This window comes from Ixodes scapularis, unplaced genomic scaffold (genome assembly GCF_016920785.2).
Source record: "Ixodes scapularis isolate PalLabHiFi unplaced genomic scaffold, ASM1692078v2 PGA_scaffold1__304_contigs__length_218370807, whole genome shotgun sequence".
Classification (NCBI taxonomy): domain Eukaryota; kingdom Metazoa; phylum Arthropoda; class Arachnida; order Ixodida; family Ixodidae; genus Ixodes; species Ixodes scapularis.
Window position 1 is genome coordinate 29,874,501 of NW_024609846.1, and position 24,956 is coordinate 29,899,456.

The 24,956-nt window shown below is 44.5% G+C and overlaps 1 protein-coding gene across 1 annotated transcript in view; it reads left to right on the forward strand.

The window, feature by feature from the left end:
- LOC8030089 (solute carrier family 13 member 2) overlaps positions 1–23,006 on the forward strand; it is a 45,525-nt gene extending 22,519 nt beyond the window's left edge. Inside the window, exons 9-15 of the mRNA XM_042290488.1 lie at positions 4,576–4,695; positions 4,789–4,869; positions 4,982–5,089; positions 6,158–6,338; positions 13,387–13,548; positions 15,720–15,857; positions 22,827–23,006. Of these exons, the coding sequence (XP_042146422.1) occupies positions 4,576–4,695; positions 4,789–4,869; positions 4,982–5,089; positions 6,158–6,338; positions 13,387–13,548; positions 15,720–15,857; positions 22,827–23,006 (970 nt within the window). The remainder of the gene's footprint in view (positions 1–4,575; positions 4,696–4,788; positions 4,870–4,981; positions 5,090–6,157; positions 6,339–13,386; positions 13,549–15,719; positions 15,858–22,826) is intronic.
- The last annotated feature ends 1,950 nt before the right edge of the window (positions 23,007–24,956 follow it).

Here is a 24,956-nt window from a genome sequence, read left to right on the forward strand (position 1 = left end):
AATAGCGCTGCGTCATTAATGGCCTTGACAATGAAAGGGAAATTCAAAACGGCCGGTTGTTTCAGCAGTGCAGAAGCTAGGTATGATACTGCTATTCGATTCGAACCACTATTCACGCACACCTAAAACCTAATTATTAAGTTATCAAGGACACTCCGACGTCAGTCATAATTCTGAACGGGGAAGAACATCGCCGTGAGACGTTGCACTATATTTCAGCTGACTCACGTGACAAACCGAGATTTGAAATTGTGCGTCTCTTAATGCGAGAGTGTTAAGGCGCTTGTGTGGCAGAACAGTCAGCGTCGGCGTCGGCGAGACGGGAAAATCATGATTGGTCGATTGGGTCATGACGTCACAACCCACAACGCTCAACGTAAAACGACGTCACGCGTCTAATGAAAGTAATTAAAACTTGACATGTATGCGAACGAGTTTTAAGAGAGGCAATTAGAATCAAGTCAATTGGCAACTGTATAAGCCAGGCTCCCATATACCTTGCTGACAGTGCCAAGGCATTCCTGCGTTTACAATTCTTTTGGTGCTTGCCTTGTTTGTGTGTGCGGATTTTTGTTTTTATTGTTGTTTAGTGTAGCATTGAAATACATTTGCGGAAAGTTAGGTTTCAGTGTGAAGATGGTCGTGTTCTTTGTTCTCTTTGAGCGTTTCTTATCAGTTCGCTAGGCTTGGCCAGCAAGGTCGTTCCAGGCGGGCCTAGGAGAACTCGTCACAAGCCCGGTTGTCACAGGTCAACTGGTCATGGCTGAACTCGTCAAGGAGGCCAACTCGCCATAGGGCATCTCTTACGAGGAATTGTCGTCACGCCGGAATAATCGTCACAGGGAACACTCGTGTCACGGCGTGGACTTTGACTGTAGAACTACTAATTTACTTCTGTTTATTCCTATAAATTCTTTAACTTACCTTGTTGGTAGTAGTGATCAAAACATAGCGCTGAAATTGAAATAAATGTAACAAGATGCCACAACACGGTTAAGAAACAGCAAATGACAAATACAAGTTTATTGAGCTTACACGAAAGCATGCAGAAAGGAGGTCCGGTGAAGTGTGCCTTTAGAACTCTAGTTATGCTCTAATTCACATCTTTATATTTCTGTGCGAGACGCGGCGGTGGTTATCCCGTGTGCGAGACGCGGGCCATCTTCAGCCCGTGTAGTGCTTGTTCATCTTTCAGACACCTCAGGAAGCTCCAGAGGTTGGGAAGCATGTAGAAAAGACAATACGTACTGGCATATACGTCGATGGAATATTGTATTATCTTGACACGCACATTTGTTATTCTGTGATATGTATTTTTAAACCTTCTTTTGTTTTGGCACGGGAAGAAAAGAGGCAGCGACGGAACTGGCTGTTTATGCACAATTTGTATGCTATAAGATAATAATCTAATTATGCACATGAACGAACCGTACTGATTAAATGAGAGAAGTAATAGAACGCGTAGAAGAGCTAATAAACGAATGAGAAATTAGGCGTTTAAAGTTCGTTCTGGTGATCGGGATTGGTAATACTATGAATTTGTGAAATTTTGCTACAGCATATGACGTTCCAAAAGAGGAATGTATTTTTCTGGGAGGCTTTATGACATGGCGACTCGTATAAAGTATTAGAGTATCATTGTGATTGTGGCTCACTTCCAAGCTTAAAGGAAAGGACGTAGTTACCTGATGAAAAACAGCTTCGTCTTGGCAGTAGCGCGCTTGCATGCCCTACTTGCACAGCTTCCGGTACACCTATTGGCACAGATGAAAGAAACATCCTTGAACCCTCGCTTGAGAGAAAAGCCTGCGACACGCTGCGATCATGGCCGCCTCGAAGTCACAGTAGATTACCTCGACTTCCACACTTGACATAAAGCCGGAGAGCATCCAAAAAACTCTGGAAACAAAATGAAAGTGGTGTTACAGATTGCGACATACGAAAACTCAAACCATACAACATCCACAACGAAGCTTACAGCCAGTAGGTTCCTACTTGTTCGGAAGCAAAGTGTACAGAAGCCGGATCACAGCAGAATGGTTTCAGCCCATGCACCGTGTACACTTCGGTAGAATAGCGACGGCGTCACCTTGAAAGTCCCGTCCATGAACCACGCCCTCGTACTAGAGAGGCGGTAAAAAATTTTCGCAGTGCCGAAAACCGAAGGACGGTCCTTGTCTCCAGAACCGCCCTCACGAGCAAGGGAGGGCTTGTCCTGTAGCCCTGACACCTAGAAAAGATGGAAAACGTATTGCTCTAAATTGACGAATTGGATAGCAATTTATCGTACAAAGACTTGAATTCCGTTGTCTGGTATAATTATGTCTTCTGGGAGTTTCGGGAGAACGTCAGGATTTGGTGTGCTTGTCTCTGCTTCCGAATGGTACGTTTCAGCGTGCTTGGCGAAGGCATCCGGGGAGCCGTATGCTCACTGACAGTAGCGGCAGTTTCAAGTAGGATCCGATGTGGTGGGTCACTTTCATTCTCTGCAATAAAATAGCACACAACGAACCAGTTTAGAAACTACACTGACACTTCACAAAATACAAAAAGACTTAATATATTACCTGCTTTTCTCTTCGTGCCCTGACGGACTTTCAGTATGTTGGTCGCAGTTGGATCCCCAGCATGAGTGTGAGTAGAAGTTACGGCCACTACTACATTAATGGACACGTCAGTAGTTATCGTTTCTTTGCAGATAGTACGATCCCGACATACCCAGTAAATACTAGACCGGTATCTTCTGCTGACTGTATAGGAAAACCCCTCGTAGAATAGCAGCAAAGCCCCACGCTGAGTTTTCGTTACTCTCATACTCTCCGTGCCCCTAGCAAAGACGTGAAATTTGTACAGAGTGCAGCGTTTTTATAACCCGCGTTCACGTTCAGTTATGCGGAAATAATTAAAATCGGGGTTCGCAGTTCTTTTATTAAAAAAAGCATGACTAGTCTAAGCATGGCTATTCTAGTTCTAAGGAAGCGCAGGTCAGGCTGCGTTTGTTACACGCGGGTACGCAGGTATACCCTTTCCCTTTGTATACACAAGGAAAAGGGGAAAAAGAAGTTTGCTGCACGAGGGGACCGCAGTCCATTTCTGTAAAACAAGGTCAAACATATTCACTCTGATACGGGGTAAGCCTTGCAACGAGTGTTCCAGTGAGGCCCCCCTTGACGAGTGTTCCTGCGACGAAAGGACCTGGTACGAGAGGGCCGGTGCGACCAGTTTTCCTGTGACGAGTTTTCCGGTGACGAAAAGAATTGTGACGAGTGGACCGATTCCCATAAGGGGTGTACTGAAGAAACTTATTTGCTGAGTACAAAGAGCTTTATATCTATATTTTTAGAGCTCAACTGAGAGGTGTTAAAATCTTAAAAGTAAAGCAAAAACGGTGGCCGTAAATTTTTTCTTTCCTGTATTAGCACGTTCGTACTTTGCACCACTTTCATTCTCTGCAATAACATAACATGAGCTCGCCCCCAGGTGGAGTGCTAAAAACAAAAACGCTGACAACGCTCTAGTAGAGGCTAGCAACGTGGAGGTTTATCGCGATAGATACTGATGGCCTCAAAATGCATAAACCATTATGATATTATTTTTGTATATAGAAGGCAAGTGAACGTAGTCAACACCTCCCAGATAAGAAAGCTCAAGTGCTTGAATGCGTCACGAAAAAGGGCCACCATGAGGCAGAGTTTGGACACAACTAGGGCGTCAGTGCTCGGCTAGGGGTCCTGTTCTCACTGATTAGATACGACTCTTAGCCGAACACGGACGCTGTAGTCGTACCCCATCTCTGCTCTTCGGTGGCCTTCCTTAGTGACGTAGAAAAATTCAGCACTTAGGCGTTCTTATCTAGGAGGCGTTGATTTAGTGTGGTGAACGAAAGTCGATTATAAACTAAAGAATTATCTGTTTGTTTTTTTTTTTGTTTTTTTTTTGTTGTCTGCTATTAGTTTGCAGATCCCTACCGATCATGTGTAGATATGCACGAACGAATAAGAGCCGACAAAATTAAATAAATCTTCGTCCGCATTAGAATCTTTTTTTTTTCTGAATTAAAAAGAAGTCTTCTTTCTGGATTGTAGAATAATTCACTTAGGGTAACCAGATTTATGTCTTTATATGTCACTAAAAATAACTTATAGCGAGTTAACTACGTAGCTGGAACAAATTGCACTTTCTGTAAGTAACCTTGAGATGTCGCCACTGCCAAACATGACAATCTTTATCATCGACTTGTTTCTTCTTTTTTTGCAGTTTTTATGTTTACTTTTTTTAGTCTGTTTGACAAATACAATCGTCGATCGTCAGCGTGCACCAATCTTCACTGGGTCTGGTTGGCAAAAGGGGTATGGGTGCCTCTTTGCCAATCGAGTTGCGTAACAATTGATGCACGGTACCGTTCTCCTTCTCATTGGTTAGGATGAGTGAATATAGAGGCTAGTGATGAGCGTTTTGAGTACATCGAGGGGCAGCATTGGTGCATGGGCTTTTGAGAGTCTACGTTTATGTTCTGCGCACTGAAACAATTCACTGAATAACAATTACGCAAAAAAAATCCTATACCTATTTCAGGTTATTTCCAATGTCAACGGAGCTGACATTTGCAACGTGGATGCTGTACAATGTACCGACCATGATTTTGTGTGTTCTACTGGCATGGATTTATCTACAGTGGACCGCGAGGAGCGCTCTGTGAGTAGTGAAGAAACAACGTTTCATTTCCGAAATACAGATGTTCTATTTGCTTTCTTCGAGAAATGACTAATTGCGCTTATTACATTACAGCCGGGACAAGTCTGCTGACGCATTGGAAGAACGAATTAGGGAAGAGATTTTAAGGAGATACAAAGAGCTTGGATCCTTCAGGCATGTCATTTGTTAGGCTGTTGTGTAGTAATATTCCTGCACCCATTATCTTTCGTGTTGAATTGTTGCGGTCCTTATCCCTTGCCGAAATATTTTCTCCTTATCCTTTCAGTTTTCCTGAAACCGCAGTTTTGACCTTGATGATTACGATGATTATCCTGTGGTTCACACTAAAACCACAAATATTCACCGGCTGGGTGGAGCTTTTCCCATACGCAAAGTAAGTGGTGCGCGCAATAAAATACTAAAAAAAAAAAAGGACACACCTTAAGCTTCTACTGATGGACTTCCCCATCAACGCTTGATGTAAAAAGGGAATGGCCTTCTGTAAGATGTTATTTTGCTTTCAGTTTTTTTCCCCGGGTACTTTTCATTAACGTATGAGGCATAGGCCCGGGGGGGGGGGGGGGGGGGGGGGGGGGGGCCTTACCTAGCGGTAAACTCAATATTTAATTTCAAATCCCTGTAGCCGACATATTTAAGATAATTAAAAATATATATCTGATTATCGGTTGTTTACTTTGTTTACCAATTATTAAATAATATGTCTTGGTTTCAATCAATAATTACCGAAAATAGCTTTGCAACGTTCCTGTTATAAGTTCGGTTGCAAAAGGGACATCCCAGCCGGTGTCTGTCAATTTTTCACAGACCATTCTTTTTGCTTTTTTTCAGTAATTGCGTTGCCTCGAGCATAGCCGATTCACTCGAGCATAGCCGATTCACTCGAGTATAGCCGATTCAAAGGGAGAAGTCTCTGCGTTTATCTCTTGTTAACTTACCTGGAATTTCCTGAATTATATATTACTTCCAAGATAGTCGGCAACAGTACAAGCTAACGTGTGAGCATTCTAATTTATATTCGTGCGATATTAGCGTAGTTTGACCTTTTCTTAAAATTACCTGCTGTGTGCATTTTACCGATTAATGTCGCATGATTACTTCGTTTATTTGAAAAGTAGGCCGATCCGACAACCGTATTTTATAACACAGAATTATCTTGATTAAATGCTTTCCAACGAAACAAACACTTAGTTTCCTTGCCTTTACGTCACATGTTTAGAATAAAAATGTCGGCTACGCGTGATACAGAATTGAGGCGGATGTCTAAATATGGATGCCATTACGAAGTGCTCGAAGGAGTGTACGAACTTTCATTCATGTTGAATCCCATAACCCAAAGGCAGGTTGGCCATACTGGAATGTTTCGGGGCAAACGGAGCGATATCGTTTACGGGAAACTAAAGATCATCTCAAAAGTGTTTCGGGCTTTACACCCTCACCGCAGGATGATTAAACCAACGGTTCCCGCCATGGCCATTACCTTCTTACTCTTCATAATACCAAAGAACCCCAGAAGTCCCTCAACCAGTCCTCCTCTTTTGACCTGGGAAGAGGCCAACGAAAAGGCGCAGTGGGGGATCGCCATTCTCATCGGCGGAGGCATGTGCCTCGCCGAGGCATCTAAGGTGAGTTGTCCGAAGGGAAGGAAGAACTGTATGAAAAATAATCGGATCAATTGTTGGTCGGATACACCGTATGATTATTCGAATAAAGTTACACTCACCCATTTCACTCGTGGGCACCTATGGTGGTTAATTTGGAACGTCGCGTACCCTCATCTTCCGCCGTATTCACAGTACCTTCACAGTGCTCGGCTCTTTCATCTGACCTTGATTCTTTTGAATCAAGGTCAGATGAGAGAGGCGAGCATCCGAATTCGCCGATAGAAAGCAAGAAATTACGCGTGGATTTTTAGATTGCAGCCTGTGCAAGGGCCCTCAGCATGACATTCAAGGGCACTCAAAATCTTGTCTCAGTTTCATATTTTAGTGCCAATGTGATCTGTACCTCGTCGTTTGCTTCTTACTTCCGGAAACTGCAGTGTGTTTTCATGTGCTTTGTAAAAAAAAAAATCTTATGCGCCGGCACAGTTTATAAAAAATAAGAGTCGTTTACACATCTCGGTAATGCGAAACTAGAGCACAGCTCTTGAAAAGGAGGAGGGGAGGGTACGGAGCGGAGGGTATATTCCTCCTCCTCCGTACCCTCCCCTCCTCCGATTCCTTTCCCCTCGTCCCCCTTCCTCATCCTCCTCCATAACCTCCCCTCCTGCCACAATTTCGCCGCTAAATGTAGCTGGAAAATTGACGCCGTGACCTGAACACCAATTCAGTTTCCCCGCTAAATTTAGCGGGGAAAATAGCGTCACATGACCTCAACACCACATGAGTTTCCTCGCTAAATTTAGCGGGAAAAATGACGTCACATGATGTCGGTTTCACGCTACCCATGAACAAATTCAGTTTCTCTGCTAGATTTAGCGGAAAAATTGCCGTCACGTTACCTCAACACCAATTCAATTTCCGCTAAATTTAGCGGGGCGACGCCGCTATCCGCGGAAACGGGCGCTTAAGAGCTGCGCTCTAAAAGGACTACTCTAAGAAAAATTTGTGATGAAAAACTCTGTGACCCGCGTAATACGTCCAGCAAATTACAAAGCCACTAAAACCACCATGCGGCCAGGGGAAGCATCAGCACGCTCCGAGTTAAAGTGGCACAAGAACACCACACGGAGGGAGCGCTTTAACCCGAAGCCGCGCATCCCGACGGAAGAGCGACGCAGGCCAGCCCCTCCGTAGGTCACTTCTTTTTTGTTTTTCTCTTTGCTCCCTGCTCATCGCTCGAAAGTGTCCTCGTCGCATGACTTCGCCAGCACCCCCTTTTCCACACAAAATGCAACCCCTCAAGTTTGCGACCCTCAACTGTGTAAGTCTTGTGGCGAGAAGAAGAAAGCATTGGGTGCTGGACACTATTCTGCACGACCGGGTTGATGTCGCTTTTTTGCAAGAGACCAGGAGTTGACACGCTTTTCTGATCGTCACTTCCTCGTCTGCCTGTCCAGGGCATTTGGACAGATCGGAGGAACGACGATAATGATTCGCAAGAAGAGAGGCATCGTAATCTGCCCCGAGTGGGAGGGAGACAGGAATAGACGGGTGTGCTGTAGAAATGCTGCACTGCGGACAGCTTTACAAGCTTGTATCTGTGTATGCACCTAATGACGCGACTGAGCGGCGGGACCTTTAAAAAAGTTTCGCCAGTATCTCGACACACCTTGTCGAACGATTATCGCTGGCGATTTTAATTCTGTGATGGCCGAGAGGGATTGCTCGAAGCGGCTGAAAGCGGACGTCAGCCGGGTGGAACAGCGAAAACTGCTCCGCGACTTCGACCTGGTAGATTCTAAGAACAACGAGAAAACAGTCGACCCGACGTACCCTCATTCACATGGAAATTGCCATGCTCGACTAGATTGTATCTACCTCTCGGGAGAATTTTTAGCAATGACGCCCGTGTTCTCGGACCACGCTCTGGTCACGGTAAGGCTGGGCAGACCCGTGCCGTTCTTGGCGTTCTCGGACCACTCTCTGGTCACGGTAAGGCTGGGCAGACCCGTGCCGCGAACCCGGAAGTCCTCTTGGTGGAGCGGCATGGAAGCTAAACGAAAACCTCATCGAGCGAGGAACAACTGCGTACGCAGATAAAGGACTTTCTCGAGGGCAAAACGGGAGGTGCGCCCATGAACGCGGTAACCTGGGAGGAGCTGAAAGAGGACGTCAAGCTCAAAGCGTTTCGGCACAGTCAGGAAAAAGCGGCGCGCAAAAGGGCGGATAAGCGCCGCTTGACAAAAACCCTGGAAATCCTCATCGCAGAGGAAAATCGTTCCCCGGGACTCTTCACTCAAGATATCCGCGATTGCAAAGGCAGTATTCTGGAGGTTCTTGAGACGGAGTACCGCGGTGCCATGGTCCGAAGCAGAACGCTGTTCCTCGAGAGAGATCAAGAGCCGAGAAAAATATTCAAGACGAAGGAACGCCAGCACGCTTCACGCAACAAGATCGTGAAGCTCCAAGTAGGTGACGTCGAGGTTACCGGGCAAGAAAAAATCGAAACGCGTTTCTGCAGGCCTACACCGACCTGTTCACGAGAGTGGAGGACGACGGCGTTCTCCAAACGACTGGAGTGGCGCTGCCCGAGATATCCCCAAAGGTCCGAAAACAAATGAACCGGAAAATAACGGCATCAAAGGTCGAGGAAGCCATCAAGGAATTAGCTCCGCGCAAGTCGCCAGGAGTGGACGGGCTCGGTAGCCAAGTCTACAAGACGTTCTCAGCCCAGCTGTGTCCTATCTTATCAGACGTGTACGCCGAAGTGCTAAAGCGAGGACTGCTGCCGGCATCCATGCGACAGGCGGTAACGGTGCTCATCCAGAAGAAAAGCTCAAAGGGTACCCCGAAGATCGACCATTTTCGGCCCATCAGTCTGCTAACAAGCGACTATAAAATCCTAGCCAAGATTCTGGCCAAGCGGCTGGAGTGGGATCTACGGGACGTCGTCGGAGAGTACCAGGCCTATGGCATCAAGGGACGGGCCATCAGCACCAACCTGCACGCGATGCGAATCGTGTGCGAGGCAGCGCTGGTGTTGAAGCGTCCCGTGGCTGCGCTTCAAGTAAATCTGCGCAAAGCCTTCGACCGGGTCCGCCATTCGTTCCACTTCCGGCTCATAGAGGAGTGTAGGATCGGGGCGCGACTGCTACGGTATGTGCAGCTGTGCTACCGTGACATCACGGCGCGGCTCCTGGTCGACGGCAACAGGCAACAGGACGGCTCCCATCGCAGTTACCCGATCCGTGCGACAGGGCTGCCCGATGTCGCCTTTTCTGTTCGCATTGTACCTGCAACCGCTGTGCAGGGCCATTATCGGTGACGCGAGCATTCGTGGGGTATCCCTAGCGTCGGGTACGTTTAAAGTGCTCGCCTTCGCGGACGACGTCACGGTGTTGTGCTCGTCAAGGACGCAAGTGCGTGCTGTAACCCAACACATCGCAGACTTTTGCAGCGTCTCGGGTGCGGCGATGAACACAGACAAATCTGTCGGAGCCTGGCTTGGAGACTAGGACTTGAAACCGGAGCAATTCCTCGGTGTCACCTGGACGACGAACGTTTCGAACTATCTTGGGCTCAGCTTAACCGTAGAGCAACTGAGTGGCCGATGCGGTGGTTTGGACATTAATCGCCTCAGAAGCAAGGTGCTTGACTGGCATGCCAGGGAACTCTCTTTGTTAAATCGCACATTTATTTGCAACTCTGTTTTTTTTTTCACGACCGTTTGGTACGCGACACAAGCGTTGCCGTGCTCCCAGAGTGACGTGGCGAAGGTTCATCGATTTTTCGCAACGTTTATCTGGGACTCGTGTTTCGAACGTACGAGGCGTGACAACCTATTCGTAAGCCAGAAGGAAGGAGGGTTGGGTCTTGTAAACGTAGAACTTAAAGGGATACTTCAACGAAATTTTATATATTCCCGTCGTATTCAAAAATAGGTTGAATATGATCCACAATATCCGTAAATGACAATCGCACGTTTGTGTTTTGAGCCTGGTGGCTGTATTTTTCGTTATAAACGGCCCACTCTGGCAAGCGCCCGGAGAAGGCCCGGCGGAGATCACGTGACATCCAACGCAATCGTGACGTAGGTCGTCTCAGGACAAGCAAAGCTACGGCGAGGCTGACGTCGAGAGCATGGCCTAGTCGTTCCTGCCACCGGAGCGGCTGCTTTTGTACGAATTTTGAGTGCCGGGTTAATCTTCTGTAATCTTGTGGGGGGACAATAGCGAGCTCTGCGACACACAAAAGGCATTCTCGGGAAGTGGGGAGTTTCTCCTTCCACTCTTCTCTCGTCGTGGCCGGAGGCGAGACAACCTCCGTCACTAGCTGTCAAGGTTCCCAGACGGGCATTACAAGCGAGGCGTTAGCGACATCCACCAGGTGCTCTTTGCTAATCGTTTAATTCGTTTTAAAATTCCTTTTCGTGACTTTTTTTAACAAGATATTGGTATGTTCGAAGTAATGCTGCTTTTTTGAACACATATAGACAAAAAAATGAGCGCCGAAATTTCGTTGTAGTATCCCTTGAAGCTGAAAGTACAGCGTTTCCTATTTTTCCGCGATCAATGCAATCCTCTCGTGATTTCTGCGTTGAAAGAGCTGGGAGGAAGCTTTTTGGGGCCGTGGCTCAAGGGAGACACTGGGGACTTCCGGGCACGTGTTCTGAAGTTCTACTAGGAAATAGCAGCGGCGAAGGAATTTTTTCAAGCCCGCTTTTCCGTCGAGTACCTGCAGAAAGTTTAAACTAAATTTCTATACTGGAACACAATTGATTTGCCCATACCGCTCCCACTGTATCGCAGCTTTTCGAGATGTGCGGATAAAGCAGATGTATTTAGTCGCTTACATAGATACCCTGTCAGAACGGCAGTCAAGAATTTTTTTTACGCTTCCATTTCGAAGTACTGCCGGTCAAGACGTGGTTGGTTAAAAAAGGTTTCTTTGAACCGTGGTCAACAAATTGTGCGTTGTGTCCGTTTCCCAGAACACTTGAACATGTGTTTTTGTACTGTGCAAGTGCGGAGCTTTTTGGGGCAGAACTTCGAGCAGTGCTGCAGATAGATCTCTACGTAGAGTGGAAGAGCGCGAAGTTTCTGCTTTTCGGCGACAGTGCGCAGAGTAGGGCATGGGAGCTGAGGACACTCCTCGGTCTACATGCGCTGTGGCGGTCGAGGACGGATCACTTGGAGGTCCGAAAGGGATCCAAGCCCGCCTGGCAACACTTTTGTGAAGGCTTTCTGTACGTGAGCAGCCTTCTTGAGACGACGGAGCAACAAGGGCTTGAATGTTGGTCGCTATTTGGAACGCGTTTGCATAACCGCGCTCTGAAGGCTCAGCGGTAAATAAGAATTCCCGGGCCACTGCGCCAGTGGCTGCATCAGGTGCATGTGACGCTACAGAGAAATGATTGAGCGAGATACATTTTGAATTTGTGTGCGAATCACGGTCCACGCCTGTCAAACAGGGCTCACTGACATGATAGGTGTATGGCAACCAATGTGATCATTTTACAACTTTGTAAAATTTTTTTTGGGGAAAAAAAGAGGAATTGGCGGCCGAGTGGGCTAGCGCACACCAGCTCGGAGCATGTGGAGCGAAAGCTCGTGCTGCAGAACCCAGCATTCTGGGTTCAATCCCCACTCCTGCCCGTTTCGATCTGGATGAGCATCGTACCGGCGTGCCGTTATGTATCACCACTGCGTAATGCATGTTATAGACCCTAGGCTAGCGGTTGTACAGCTTTGACTAAATATATCATCTGCAGCTGAGAGATAAGTCGCCCGTTGAGGCAGGCACATATGAATTTACCCACAACCCAATTTTTTTTTAGTCCCTTACTAAGAGCGTTCTTTGTGAGCCTCTTCAAAGCAGTAAAAAAGGTGGACCTATTAAAACGAAACCCCAAAACAGGACAACTAGACCTTTAGTTGTACCCTACATCCACAAGTTCTCCCATAGCCTCAAAACAGTAGCCAATGGGGTCAATGCTGAAGTGATGTTCACCGCTCCGAACAAGCTCTCCAGCGTATCTAAACAAGTGAACACTTCTTCGCACATAGCTAAGAACTGCACAAAAAAAAAAAAAAGAAACACCGCATTAGTTCTGTTTAGTGCTCAGAAAAATTGGTGCACTCCTTTCCCCTTTCCTGAGCAAAAAGATACATCGTGCAGACTGTACGGTGTATCAATGATCGACTATGTGAACACAGCAACAACATTACCAATGTAAAATCGGGACATCTATGTCCACACCGCCGGTATTGCAAGTGTGCAGTGACGGTGCAACTACAACGTTGCACTATCAGAAGCAGACATGGTAATCGAATGACTAGGGAAATCATTGAGGCCGGACATATCGATAGGCTTGACGGTAAATGTGTAAGTACTTTCTCTCACCCTGTCAGAAAAATACTTAGTTTACCTGACCACCAAAAAACAATTGCAAAAATGTTGTGCAATTTTTGTTGTTGTTGTTGTTTTCCCCAAGCAGATGATTGCAGACAATTGTGTGTATGGTTTAACAAACGAAAAATAAAACAAAGACGAAATACAAAATTAAGTTGTGAGTTCTAGGGTGTGTTTGATATTTGTGCGCTCAGAAATCAGTGGCACTATACTAAAATACTCTAAAATACATCCGTTCTGCGTGACGCTCTGTCACAAAGAAACTGAAAAAGAATTCCGGCGCTCGGCGACGATTCTACAGCGAGTGATTTGCCCCAATTCATAAAGCTTGAATCATTTTAGGAATAACGTTACTACCACTGGGGAAAAGAGACAGGCTACTTGCAATCGACAACAGGACCTTATGTGACAGCTATCATCAAACGCTCGCAACTACAACTGTTACCATAAGCGAAATCGCCAAAGGCAAGATATCAACTTCCAAATGAAGAATTACTCGTCTGAAGGTACTGGGAACGATTTTTATTTATTTTTATTTTTAATTCTTGCTTAGTGGAGCACTGTGTTTGTATTAAAGACAATTCTAAAGTGAGTCGCTTCCTGTTTGCACAAATAATGAGGTGAGGTTTTGAGAAACAATACAAACTATTGTTTGCAGGAATCCGGGCTGTCGTCAATATTGGTTGAAAACCTCAAGTCCCTGGAAGTGCTCCCGACAGCCCTGACGGCATTAATCCTGTGCTTTGCTGCTTCCATGTTCACCGAGATCACAAGCAACACGGCAGTCAGCTCCATTCTTCTTCCCGTCGTCTGTGAAATGGTAGGACATTATCAGAAGAATACAGTCCATTAAAATCATCTGGTGGACTAGTTGTCGATAGATCTTGATAAAATTAGCGCAAAGACAAGAGAGGAAGAACGCAAACACAAGATAGAAAACTTAAGGGCTGGCCACAGCGTGGCCAGCCATCAGGCTTAGATGTTACCCCCTTTTTCTTACCCCCTTTTTTTCACTATTTCTTATTGATATTTCTCTTTCACTCCCGCCCCTTCTTTCACTGACGATTTCTTATGTTTTTTCATTCGTGTGTTTAATTATTTCAACTGTCAGTACTTCTTTTTTTGCCTTTCTCACACTTAGAATTAAAGGCCAGTTGTGAGTAGCGCTCTATCCTGTCTCTGCGTCCTTCCTCCCTTGCCATCGCGCTAATTTTACCAAGAATAAACAGCGCTTGGCCGAACCAACCATGAAGCGTATGTTTGGTTGGCCGTTGAATTTTGAAACCTCCATATACTTTTCTATTGACTAATGACACGTGCTCAAAAAATAACTTAAGACAGCGAACGTCTCAAACATTTTTCACTATCTCCGCCCTGAACGCAACTTGAAAATTCGCGCGTTCATGGTCCTCGCCAAACTCACCAAAGTGGAGAAAGAGTATCACTCGTCATAATAGCAAAAATCATAATTATATATTTCTAAAATTATATTTACGGCTATGCGCCAGGACTGCTGCTGCCCAGAATTGTTTAAGAACAATTTGCTTTTTATTTAAACTATGCTTTATTTGTAACAGTAAGAAAGCACAAAACCAACAGAAGGACGTCCTTCTGTTCGTTTTCTGCATTCACTACATCTGTTCCAACTCGCTCGTCAACATCTTCATGCCTTATTCTATATGAAAATATGTTTCATTAAAACTTGATTTATTTAAGGAATAAATTGTTACTGCGGAGATTGTTGTTGTATATAGCCGAATGAACAATCCCTCTTCTTCTAATACTGATGTTTATTCCGACCCAACAATACACGAATCATCAGGTTGCTGTAATGTATTGTAACATACGAACTACAGGATAAGCTTCATATACATGTTTCAGGCAATGCCAAATGTGCCGAAGTGCATTAGAAAGTAGGCGGAGCTTTCTTTTTTCCTGGCGCCAGTCTTCAAAATAGTGCTGACGGATGGTTCACCTCTTCCGTGAAGCACGAAAAACTGTACTTTTGTATTGGTTCGCTGTAAACCCCATATCTCTCCAGCTATTACTAGCAAAGTCTTTACGTTTGTTGTGATGCCCCATCGAAGTGTAGTGACTCCCAATCTTTCATCTAGAAACAAAACCAGGCCTGGCTGTCTCCCTCAGCTTAAGAACTTTTTCCTTTATCAGTCTAAGTGACCTCGAAGCAGTTCGATCACTTAAAAACACTATCACTAAAGCAAAGAAGTTCGCACGTCTGAAAAAAAAATGTTATTGTCAAATACCTTTTAGGTTTACCTAAAATAGATCACTTAGTCGCGTACTGTTTTAATTAAAAAAAAGACTTAAAAAGGACCTTGGCAACGATATTCAATTGGAATGTTTTTCGCTCTACACGAGCTTACTGGCACACCTAGGACTCAAGGATACTCACACGCAACGCCATTGGCCAAAAAACTCCTTTGTTGAGGTGTAATTTCAAGGACAAAATCGATCATTTTCATTCAATCTCTCCTTTGCAATATTTGATGACGTAACTCGGGGATCGCAGTACACCCAAGTGACGATATTTCAATGCGGTTCATAGATTGGACCCGAGCATTGCGTGGGCACTCGACTTGGGCTCGTGACAATTGCTAGCTCGAGAAGCATTCGGGTTGTGACCCGTGTCCAATTGCTGCAACGACGACAACAGCCGAGCAATAACAATGTCTGGAACTCAGCGCGTGTCCTGCGCTTTGCCAACCCCAGCGCGTGGCTATGATCAACACTGGCGGCATATAATCGGCTCCAGATCACGTGGCCGCTTGTTCTGGCTGCGAGTTGAGGGGGTGAACGCTGCTCGTTTTTCTTTAATTTTTTTCTGGGACTTCTATTGCGTGGGGTGAAAAACGAACGCGTGTTTCATAGGTCATTAACGTTAGGGATCCGTTTTAAGCGGTATTTGCGCAAAGTACGAAAATTGTTGCATAGCTCCTTTAACGACGCGATTTACACCACATTCCGTTACAGGCTGTGGCACTCCAAGTTCACCCCCTGTACCTGGCTCTGCCGGTGACCATCGGTTGCTCCTTCTCCTTTATGCTTCCGGCCGCAACCCCACCAAACGCTATCGTCTTCGGCTTGGCCAAATTAAAAATATTAGACATGGTGAGTTGGACGTCAAGAAAAGAAAGCGTCGGTATTTGTTTTAGAGCGCAGCTCTTAGGCGCCCGTTTCCGGCTTGAGCGGCGTCACCGTCGCCGTCGGCGGAACCGCGCGGTGCCATTATGGGTAAACTTCCCCGCTAAACTTAGCGGGAAATTTTCCCTTCTAAATCTAGCGAAAAAAGTTTCCCCGCTAAATCTAGCGGAAAAATTTCCCCGCTAAAGCTAGCGGAAAAATTTTCCCGCTAATTTTAGCGGAAAATTTCCCCTAAATGGGAGGCGAGCAGGAGAGGAGGAGTTGCATAGCCTCCTCTCCGTACCTTCCCCTCCTCCTCCTCAAGAGCTGCGCTCTAATTCGGTGTTACAGGGAGTTGTAAACGGCTTTCATTTTTCTTTAAGTACGCCAAGTACTCTGCAAGTTCATTGCTTTTTTTTAAATCTTAATAGGCCAGCACAACTGCCTCTACATTTGTTAACTAATTTATCTACAGATGCTAATGCCTTCTTATAGAAGTAGTTTTTTGTAGGACCGTGTTTTCAATGCAGAACCAGCTAAACTATTACTGGACGAAGAGTGTGTTGGTGTTTGTCGAAATCAAAGAAAGGATAAACATGTCGGACAAAGACGACACAACCACATCTTGGTCATGTAAAGTAGTACGAGAGAACCTTATACCATAAAAGTTGTTATCGACATATACGGGAATATATTTACGAGCATTCTGGTTACATCGCGACATGCTGTGCACTGCTGATGCACTTAACGCACGCACATCTCACGCATTAAAAAATTTATAGCCCTGTATTACATTAATTCCGTGCAAAACACATTTTCTATTCCATTCATATCATAACGATGACACTTAAATAAAACAGCACTGAACGATCAAAAAGTAATGGTTCCCTTCGCCACAATAGTACAGTCAGAGACACTAACTAAGGTCGAATATTATGTTATCCAGTTACACGGAGGCCAGGCAGCTGTTGAGGATCAATTCAAGGAAATAACAAACAAACAAAAATGTACAAGTGACTCGTCTGCTCTAGCATCACGTGCCGGAACTATTGAAACGGATCTTGCAATTTGTAAATCCAAAGTAAACTTGAATCTGTTGCTTCCGAGATAGCACATCTTAAGCAGCGTTCCGAGGATGCTGAGAGTCATTCCCGTAGATCTGCCTTACTTTTTTTTCCTGTTTGGACTTCGGGACGCTGCTAGGGAAACGTGGACCGGTTCAGAAAAAAAGGAGCGCTCGTCGTATGCAGTGCAAAGCTTGGCATACATATTAACCCCGATACACTCGAAAAGGGTCATCAATTGGCAGGTTTGACACTACTAAAAACTGCCCATTATCGTAAAATGTTCTCTTTTTAAACATAATGAAGCGTGCTAAGATCGTGCTCCAGGCTAAAAGACACCCAATGTTTCTGTTAGCGAACACTATCCATAGAACGACACAACTCCAGAATGAAGTTCTTAAAATTTGCTCGTGCCCAGGGAAGTCATTACAATCTTTGCCTTGATAAATGGCATGTGGGGTAAAAACGAGTTCTATATAATTATGATACTAACCAAATCTATGAACGGAGCCCCTAGTAGTTTGATACTGCCATAATAAACCTGCGAATTCGAAGTTAAAGGAAGTCGTTGCTAAACGACCGCACCGTTTCCAATCTTTTTCGAACAACATTTCGGTTCTCTTTATGAATATAACAGGTATTTGTTGCAATCGCGATCACTTGTCATCAATTATTGATGCGTCATCAAGCGATATTGTTTTTTTAACCAAAACTTGGCTCTCGGGTGTTGTTCGCGATAATGAAAGACGACTCTGTTCAGAGTGATAGGTTTTATCGATGTGGATTAGCTTATAGGCAGGGGGAAGGAAGGTTCTAGTCGCATTAAATGAAAACCTTGAACGTTGGCATGGAGAAATTGCTGCCTTACTTGAACTGGTTTGCATGTGTTTAAACTCTAGCTATATAAATTGTTTTTTGTGCGCCTGTTATCGTCCGCTTAATGCGTCCATTTCTTTCTGCTTTGACTTCCATGATGCATTTTGCACAATTACAACTAGGTTTCCTCTTGCACCCTCGTTCCCACTCGGCGATTTTAACCTTCCCCTCATCGAGAGGTCTGGGCATGTCCAATGCCTAGTTGCAACTCTTTAATCTACTCCGACTTCTTCAATCTTTGCTCGGAGTTTCCTTTTTTGCGACTTGTTGCTGAACGCATAGGAGTCACTGGTCCTGCGGCCACTGTACTATACTCCGCGACAACTTTTCTTGGCAATGCAGTGGAAGGTACAGGCCCGCGTCCCCCCTCCCATTTTGAGCGTGCGCGGGCTCTCCTCCTCTCCCCGAAAATGGGGAAGGAGGAGAGCCTGCGTACACTCAAAATGGGAGAGGGGACGCGGGCCTGCACCTTCCACTGCATTGCCAAGAAAAGTTGTCGCAAAGTATAGATCTCATTTTCTCCTCTGACATTCCCCTTTCCTTTACCATAATCTACTACCGGGCATTAGCGATCATTCTAGTCTACATTTCAGCTCACTTACTTCAATGTCCATTTCAAGTAAATGAACAAAAATATTTTTAATATAGTAAGAAAGATAGTGATTCAATAACCTGGCTTCCTTGATTACTTTCTTCTGAAGTTCTCAGAACGTTACGTTGAAAGCAATGGGACCGTATTTTAAGATAAATCAATCTCTAATTAATGTGTTCATTGCATACACATCTATTAAGTCTAATTCCTGGTCTACCAAATTTAATGTAAAACTAAAAATGCCTTAATAAAACAGAATGAAAGACGTTTACAAACCTCTGCAACGCCGAGTTAGAGCGCAGCTCTTGAGGAGGAGGAGGGGAGGATACGGAGGGGAGGGTATACCCCTCTTCCCCCCTCCATACCCTCCTCCCCTGCTCGCCTTCCCATTTAGACGGAAAATTAGCTAAAATTTCCCTGCTCAATTTAGCGGGAAAATTTACGTCACGTGACCTCAACACCAATTCAGTTTCCCCGCTAAATTTAGCGGGGAAGCTGTGATGTCCCGTAATGGAACGTGCGCGGTTACGCCGACACCGACGCCAACGCCGCTCAACTGGGAAACGGGCGCCTAAGAGCTGCGCTCCAAAATTGACGTCACATGACCTCAACACCAATTCAGTTTCCGCGCTAAATTTATCGGGAGAAATGACGTCACATGACTTGGTGTCACGTACCTCCTATGAACGAATTCAGTTCCTCCACTAGATCTAGCGAGAAAATGAACGTCACGTGACATCAATTTTAATTCGATTTTCCCCTGAATTTATCAAGGAAATTCAGTTTCTTCGCTAGATTTAGCGGACAAATTCAATTTCTCCGTTAGATTGAGCCAGAAACTTGACGTCACATGACCTCGACACCGATCCAATTCCCCGAATTTAGCGGAAAATTTTCCCGACAAATCTAGCGGAGAAACTGAATTTCCTTGCTCAACTTAGCGGTTAAGTTGGTGTTGAGGTGACGTGACGTCAATTTTCCCGCTAAATTTAGCGCGGTTACGCAGACGCCGACGCCATAAAAAACACGGAAGCGGGCGCCTAAGATCTGCGCTTTAAAAATAATAGAAACGTTCTTTTCGATTTTGCAATTCTATCTTGTAGTGACGCACGTTGGAAAACCTATAACTCAGCTGAGGATACTTATAAATTAGCGATTAAGGACGTCAAGCAAATTGTTTAGAGCACAGCTCCTAGACGCTCGTTCCCGGGTTTCGCGTTTCGGCAGCAGCGTAATCGCGCTAAAATTAGCGTCCAAATTGACGTCACTTTACCTCAACACCAATTCAGTACCCCGCTAAATTTAGCGGGGAAAATGACGTCACATGACTTGTTGTCACGTCACCTATGAACAAATACAGTTTCTCCGCTAGATTCACCGGAAAAATGGACGTCACGTAACCTCAACTGCAATTCAATTCCCCGCTAAATTTAGCGGGATAATTGAAGTCACGTGAGCTCAATACCAATTCAGTATCCCGCTAAATTTAGCGGGTAAAATGACGTCACATGACTCGTTGTCACGTCACCTATGAACAAATACAGTTTCTCCGCTAGATTCACCGGGAAAATGGACGTCACGTAACCTCAACAGCAATTCAATTCCCCGCTAAATTTAGCGGGATAATTGAAGTCACGTGACCTCAATACCAATTCAGTTTCCCGCTAAATTTAGCGGGGAAAATTACGTCACATTTCTTGCTGTGACGTCACCTATGAACACATCCAGTTTCTCCGCTAGATATAGCGGGAAAATTGACGTCACGTGCGGAGGAGGAGGAAAAGGAGGAGGATGGGAGGAGGAGGAGTAGGAAAGGAGGAGGAGCTGGATGGGAGGAGGAGGGGAGACGAGGTGGAGGGGTAGGGAAGAGATAAGAGAGGAGAGGGTGAGTAGGGGAGAGGAGGAGGGAGGGGAGAGGAGCTGACATAAGGAGGAGGGGAAGAGGAGGAAGAGATGAGGAGGAGGATGAAAGGAGGAGTAGGGGCAGGATGAGGGGGAGGGGAGGAGGAGTTGAGATTAGGAGGAGGAGTAGGAGAGGAGGAGGATGAGAGGAGGAGAGCACGAGGAGCATAGGAAGAGGGGAGGAGGACGGGAGACGGGAGGAGGAGAGGGTACGGAGGAAGAAGAGGGTGCATACCCTCCCTTCCCTACCCTCCTCTCCTCTTCCTCAAGAGCTGCGCTCTAATTTTGCGCTACAGAGATTTGTAAACGTCTAATTTTTTCATGTGACCGTACCATTTTAGAGTGTTTTGGAGTGTTATGAATTGAAACAACAAGAGGGTACTTTCGTCCAGTGAAAACAATTTTGTTGTTATTTCAAATATTTATGGTACCTTTATTCTAGATGATATATTGTAAAAAACGTTTTCTAAAGCAATAATTGAAAACGAGCGTGTTGGTGAATAGATACGAATACTTGAAAGGATAAAGCATCTAACACGGGGACGGAAACAGGACTTCTTACAGAAACAGGACTTCTTTCAAAAGAAGTCCCCGTCCTCGTCCTCGATGTTTTATCCTTTCAAGTACTCGTATTTTCTAAAGGTGATGACTGCTAGCAACTATGCACCCTAATTATTACTTTTCTCCCATAGGTCAACTTGTTAATGATTATGACGGGATTACAAATCTGCTCGATAACTTAAATGTATCTTATTTTGGTGTTGACAATGTAACCTCAACAATTCTTAGGAGTACCAGAAATTACATCTCAATTAATATTTTCAAGATTTTTGAGCAATTTCTTGCTTTTGGTGTGTTACCTGAAGAGTGGAAAATAGGGGAGGTGGTTCTACTTCGCAAGTCTGGTTATAAAAATAGACCTCTTAACTACCGCCCCAGTTCCTTAATCAGCACACCTTACAAAACTTTTAGAGCACATAGTATTCACTAATTTGGTTAACTGCTTGGACTTTAACTTTTTTTTTATTTAACCTAAGACCATCGCGCTCGTAAATCTCTTTCCAGTGTGACTCAACTACTGACCTTAACTAATGATCTGCTCTCCATACTAGACCTTGGATCCCAGATTGACTGCGTCTTTAGATTTTTGTTAAGCCTTTGACAAAGTTTCTCCTAAACGTTTACGTTTCAAACACAGTTAACTGAACCTCGATCCCAACGTTCTGTCCTAAATTAGATCTTTTTTAACTAATCTTTCTCAGTTCGTTAACGATAGTGATGTAAATTCTTCTTTCCAACCTGTTACTTCAGATATTCAACCTGGTATTTTGGGACCCTTATTGCTTTGAATTTATGGAAATGACTTACCATTGTGTGTATCTTCATCTATCAGCCTTCTCGCTTTTGATTGTGTAATTTATCGGGAAGTTACTTATTCAAATTTTTTACAAGTGATAGCTGAATGGTGCCACATGGGGCATATTAACAAATGTAAAGTTATGAACATCTCTTGTTGAATCTCTTCAATTTACTCAATTTCAGATATCCCTTTTAAATCTGTAGCCTGCTACAAGTACCTTGGTGTACACACCACTTCTAACATGCCATGGAAAACGCATACTGGTCACATTATCGCTAACATTAATTTTATGCTTGTTACCTAAGGATACATGTTAGGTTAGCCCCACTGTCTTAAAACTACTAATGTATAAAACTCTTGTCCGTTCTAAACTAGACTACGCCGCAGCAATCCAGAATCCAGTGCTCAAAACTCTCATGGCATGGCCTTGTGGTCCTACAGAATCTCGGCGCCCGTTTTATATCCATTATCATCGCACAGCTGGTGTCTCAACTATGAAAACTAATTGATTACTTCCCCCTATTTTATACGCAGAAAAATATCTCATCTCTGTCTTTTTTATAAAATAGTAAAATGTATCATTCCAATAGTTCACTGGAAACAAACTTATGTTAAATCCGGCTTTCGTTTCACAGTTTCCATCAACTTAAAGTCGAAATTACTCATTGCATTACTTCAGCTTACCACAACTCATTCATCCCTAGAAAATTTTCCGAACCTTCCTGCACATTTAGTATACATACCAAGCTTACATTTATTTAAAAATCCGATGACGGCTTGCTTGTGTTAATATTAAAACCTCTCAGTTTGCTTTGTTCTATAATTTCATAACTTAATTTTGCTTAAATTTTCTGTTTTGTATCTTTTAGTGCGTGGCTTATAGTGATCGTATATTTCTGATTATACACTATTCTTGTTTATCCGAATCCACTATGTAATACCTTCGGGCCTTTAGGGAAATGAAATACATAAATTAATTAATAATTTATAGCAGTGTTCATCCCTACTTTGCTTTTAAGATTTCCGACATTTTTAGAATTATTGCCCGCCAACATTTCTTTCTTATCTGTTTTTTCCTTATGCGCAAGTCCTTAGATAAGCTGGTATTGAAAGGCTGCCGGTCTTCAGAGGCTAGAGCGAAAGCGTTCTGCCTTCCCGTGCAGGCCAAGCCGGGATTCATCATGAACACAATATGCGTCCTCGTGGAAGTGGCCATGATCCACGCCCTGGGGTTCCCAATTTTTGGACTGACGACGTACCCCAGCTGGGCCGATCACCCCAAGTCCGGCTCTGGAGCCGTCGCCAACAACACATTGGTGCCTTCTACGGACTCATCACACTAAAGCGACAAACAAGCACAACTTTCTTGCGGATATGCAGGTTAAAGTTTTGATCACACTTTTTAATGCGAAGCTTCACCAACATGCAGTGACAGAGCATGATAAAACAAACTACACCGACTTGACACAACAAAAATAACAATTTAAACAGACGTTTTGTCCCCCATACAAAAGATATCCTCAGCGATGCCAGAATGAGAACACTCGTTAGCAAGTATAGTCTCAAGTCGCGCAGTTTTCTGGGCCAGCCAGAGTTTGTTTTTTATCTGACCATTTAAGGACCTGGAATCCTTAAAATCAAAGGTATAGCTAACCTGATGTCCTACGGCCAGAGTAGGGGTAGTCTGTCACTAAACTGCGAAACAAGTGCCAGAGTTAGGCTTCGTTGCCTGGAGGTTCGTTTGTCCCGTGGCTTTTTGGGGACTCCGTTTTCTAGGAAATTTCAGGATGAAATGCATCACTTCTGGTTGTTCGATTTCCATGTGAAAACTCTATGCCTAATGAGTTCAATAAGTGCGCGGATTAGGCTTCACTACAGGTGTTTGGTTGGTACATTGCATTTTGGCTCATATCTGGCACTGTGGCAACTATGGGGAGAACCAGAGAAAAGCCATAGAAAAGCCAAAAATAAGTCCTTTGGCAGTAACACCTTGTAGCAAAACCTTATTAGGCCCAAGTTAGGTCCCCATAGGACTTCCAAACTTTGGCCAAGTTAGGCGTTTCTCTGACGTGCGGCCTGGGGAGCTAATTAAGGGCGTGAGCGTAAATTCTGGGAATGGGACCAAGGAAAACGGTGCAGGCCGACGAATCACTCCGGACACATGATTCTAAGTATCGTCTTAGGCCCCACCTTTCTTCTCACGCCAAGGTCCACGTATACTCGAAGTCAAAAATTGTGACCCGTCACCAAGCAACGGAGACAAATTCGCCCTTCGTCTTGGTCTAAAGTCCCCTGAATGAGAGACGAACCGTTCCAATGAATTGTTAGTTTTGTTAAGTAAATTCGGTGTAGTTTGTTTCACCTCGACGACTCCATGCTTTTGAGACTTTTTTGCGCAATAAAGCATATTTGCGAACAGAGGATATATACTACCTTATAAAAGGTCTCAGGTATGAAAGAAGCGAATTTTTTTTTTTTTTTTTTGCTCATCAACACAATTCATTGATTCTTCGCCTATTGCAGTGAGGCATTCAGACCGTGGTGTCTACAAAAACAGTTGCTTGAATTTGTTTTCTACAAAGATTATCGTATCCTAGTCAGTGTTAGTTTAAGAAGGGCCGGACGTGGCGAGTTCCGAGCAACCTACAATCGCTCCTCAGCATACTGAGGCCAACGAGAATGCCGCAAAGGGAATCAGGGAGTGCGAATATCAGTAAGCCAGGCCTTGCGTTTCCTTGGCTCTCAGTGCATAATGCAAAGCTCGATAATTGTCACAAGCCTTCTTCGACGCCAACAACTGCAATTGAAAACATGGTGCGCTGCCGATCAATATTTAGCTCAAGTCTTAATGGGACTAAATCCCAATAAAATTATAATTCCATTTCTTTTCTTTTCATTACTAAAGCGAGAATTTTATCTCTTGCTCAAATATCTTCGAGAAGCCTATATATCTTTCTTATCATTCTTTAAAATCAAAAAGCACGTAATCGTCTTTGTCCCTGGAGCACTATAAATACACTAAGCGTGAGGCACTGTACAGCACCCGCTACTCTAATACCTGCAAAAAACATACCTAAACATTTCTGTGTGTTTATTTCGGTTCAGAAAAATGGCTTACTAAATAGCCACCTTAAAAAATTTTAATATCGCTTTTACTGACGGCTCTGTCGCGCACGAAAAATCGGTACCAGATTCCTTTATTCCTTTCTATCTTTCTAGATTCATTTATTCCACTCCACCTGCCAACCCACGTGCCAATCTATACCATAGAGCCATTAAAATATACGCTAGAG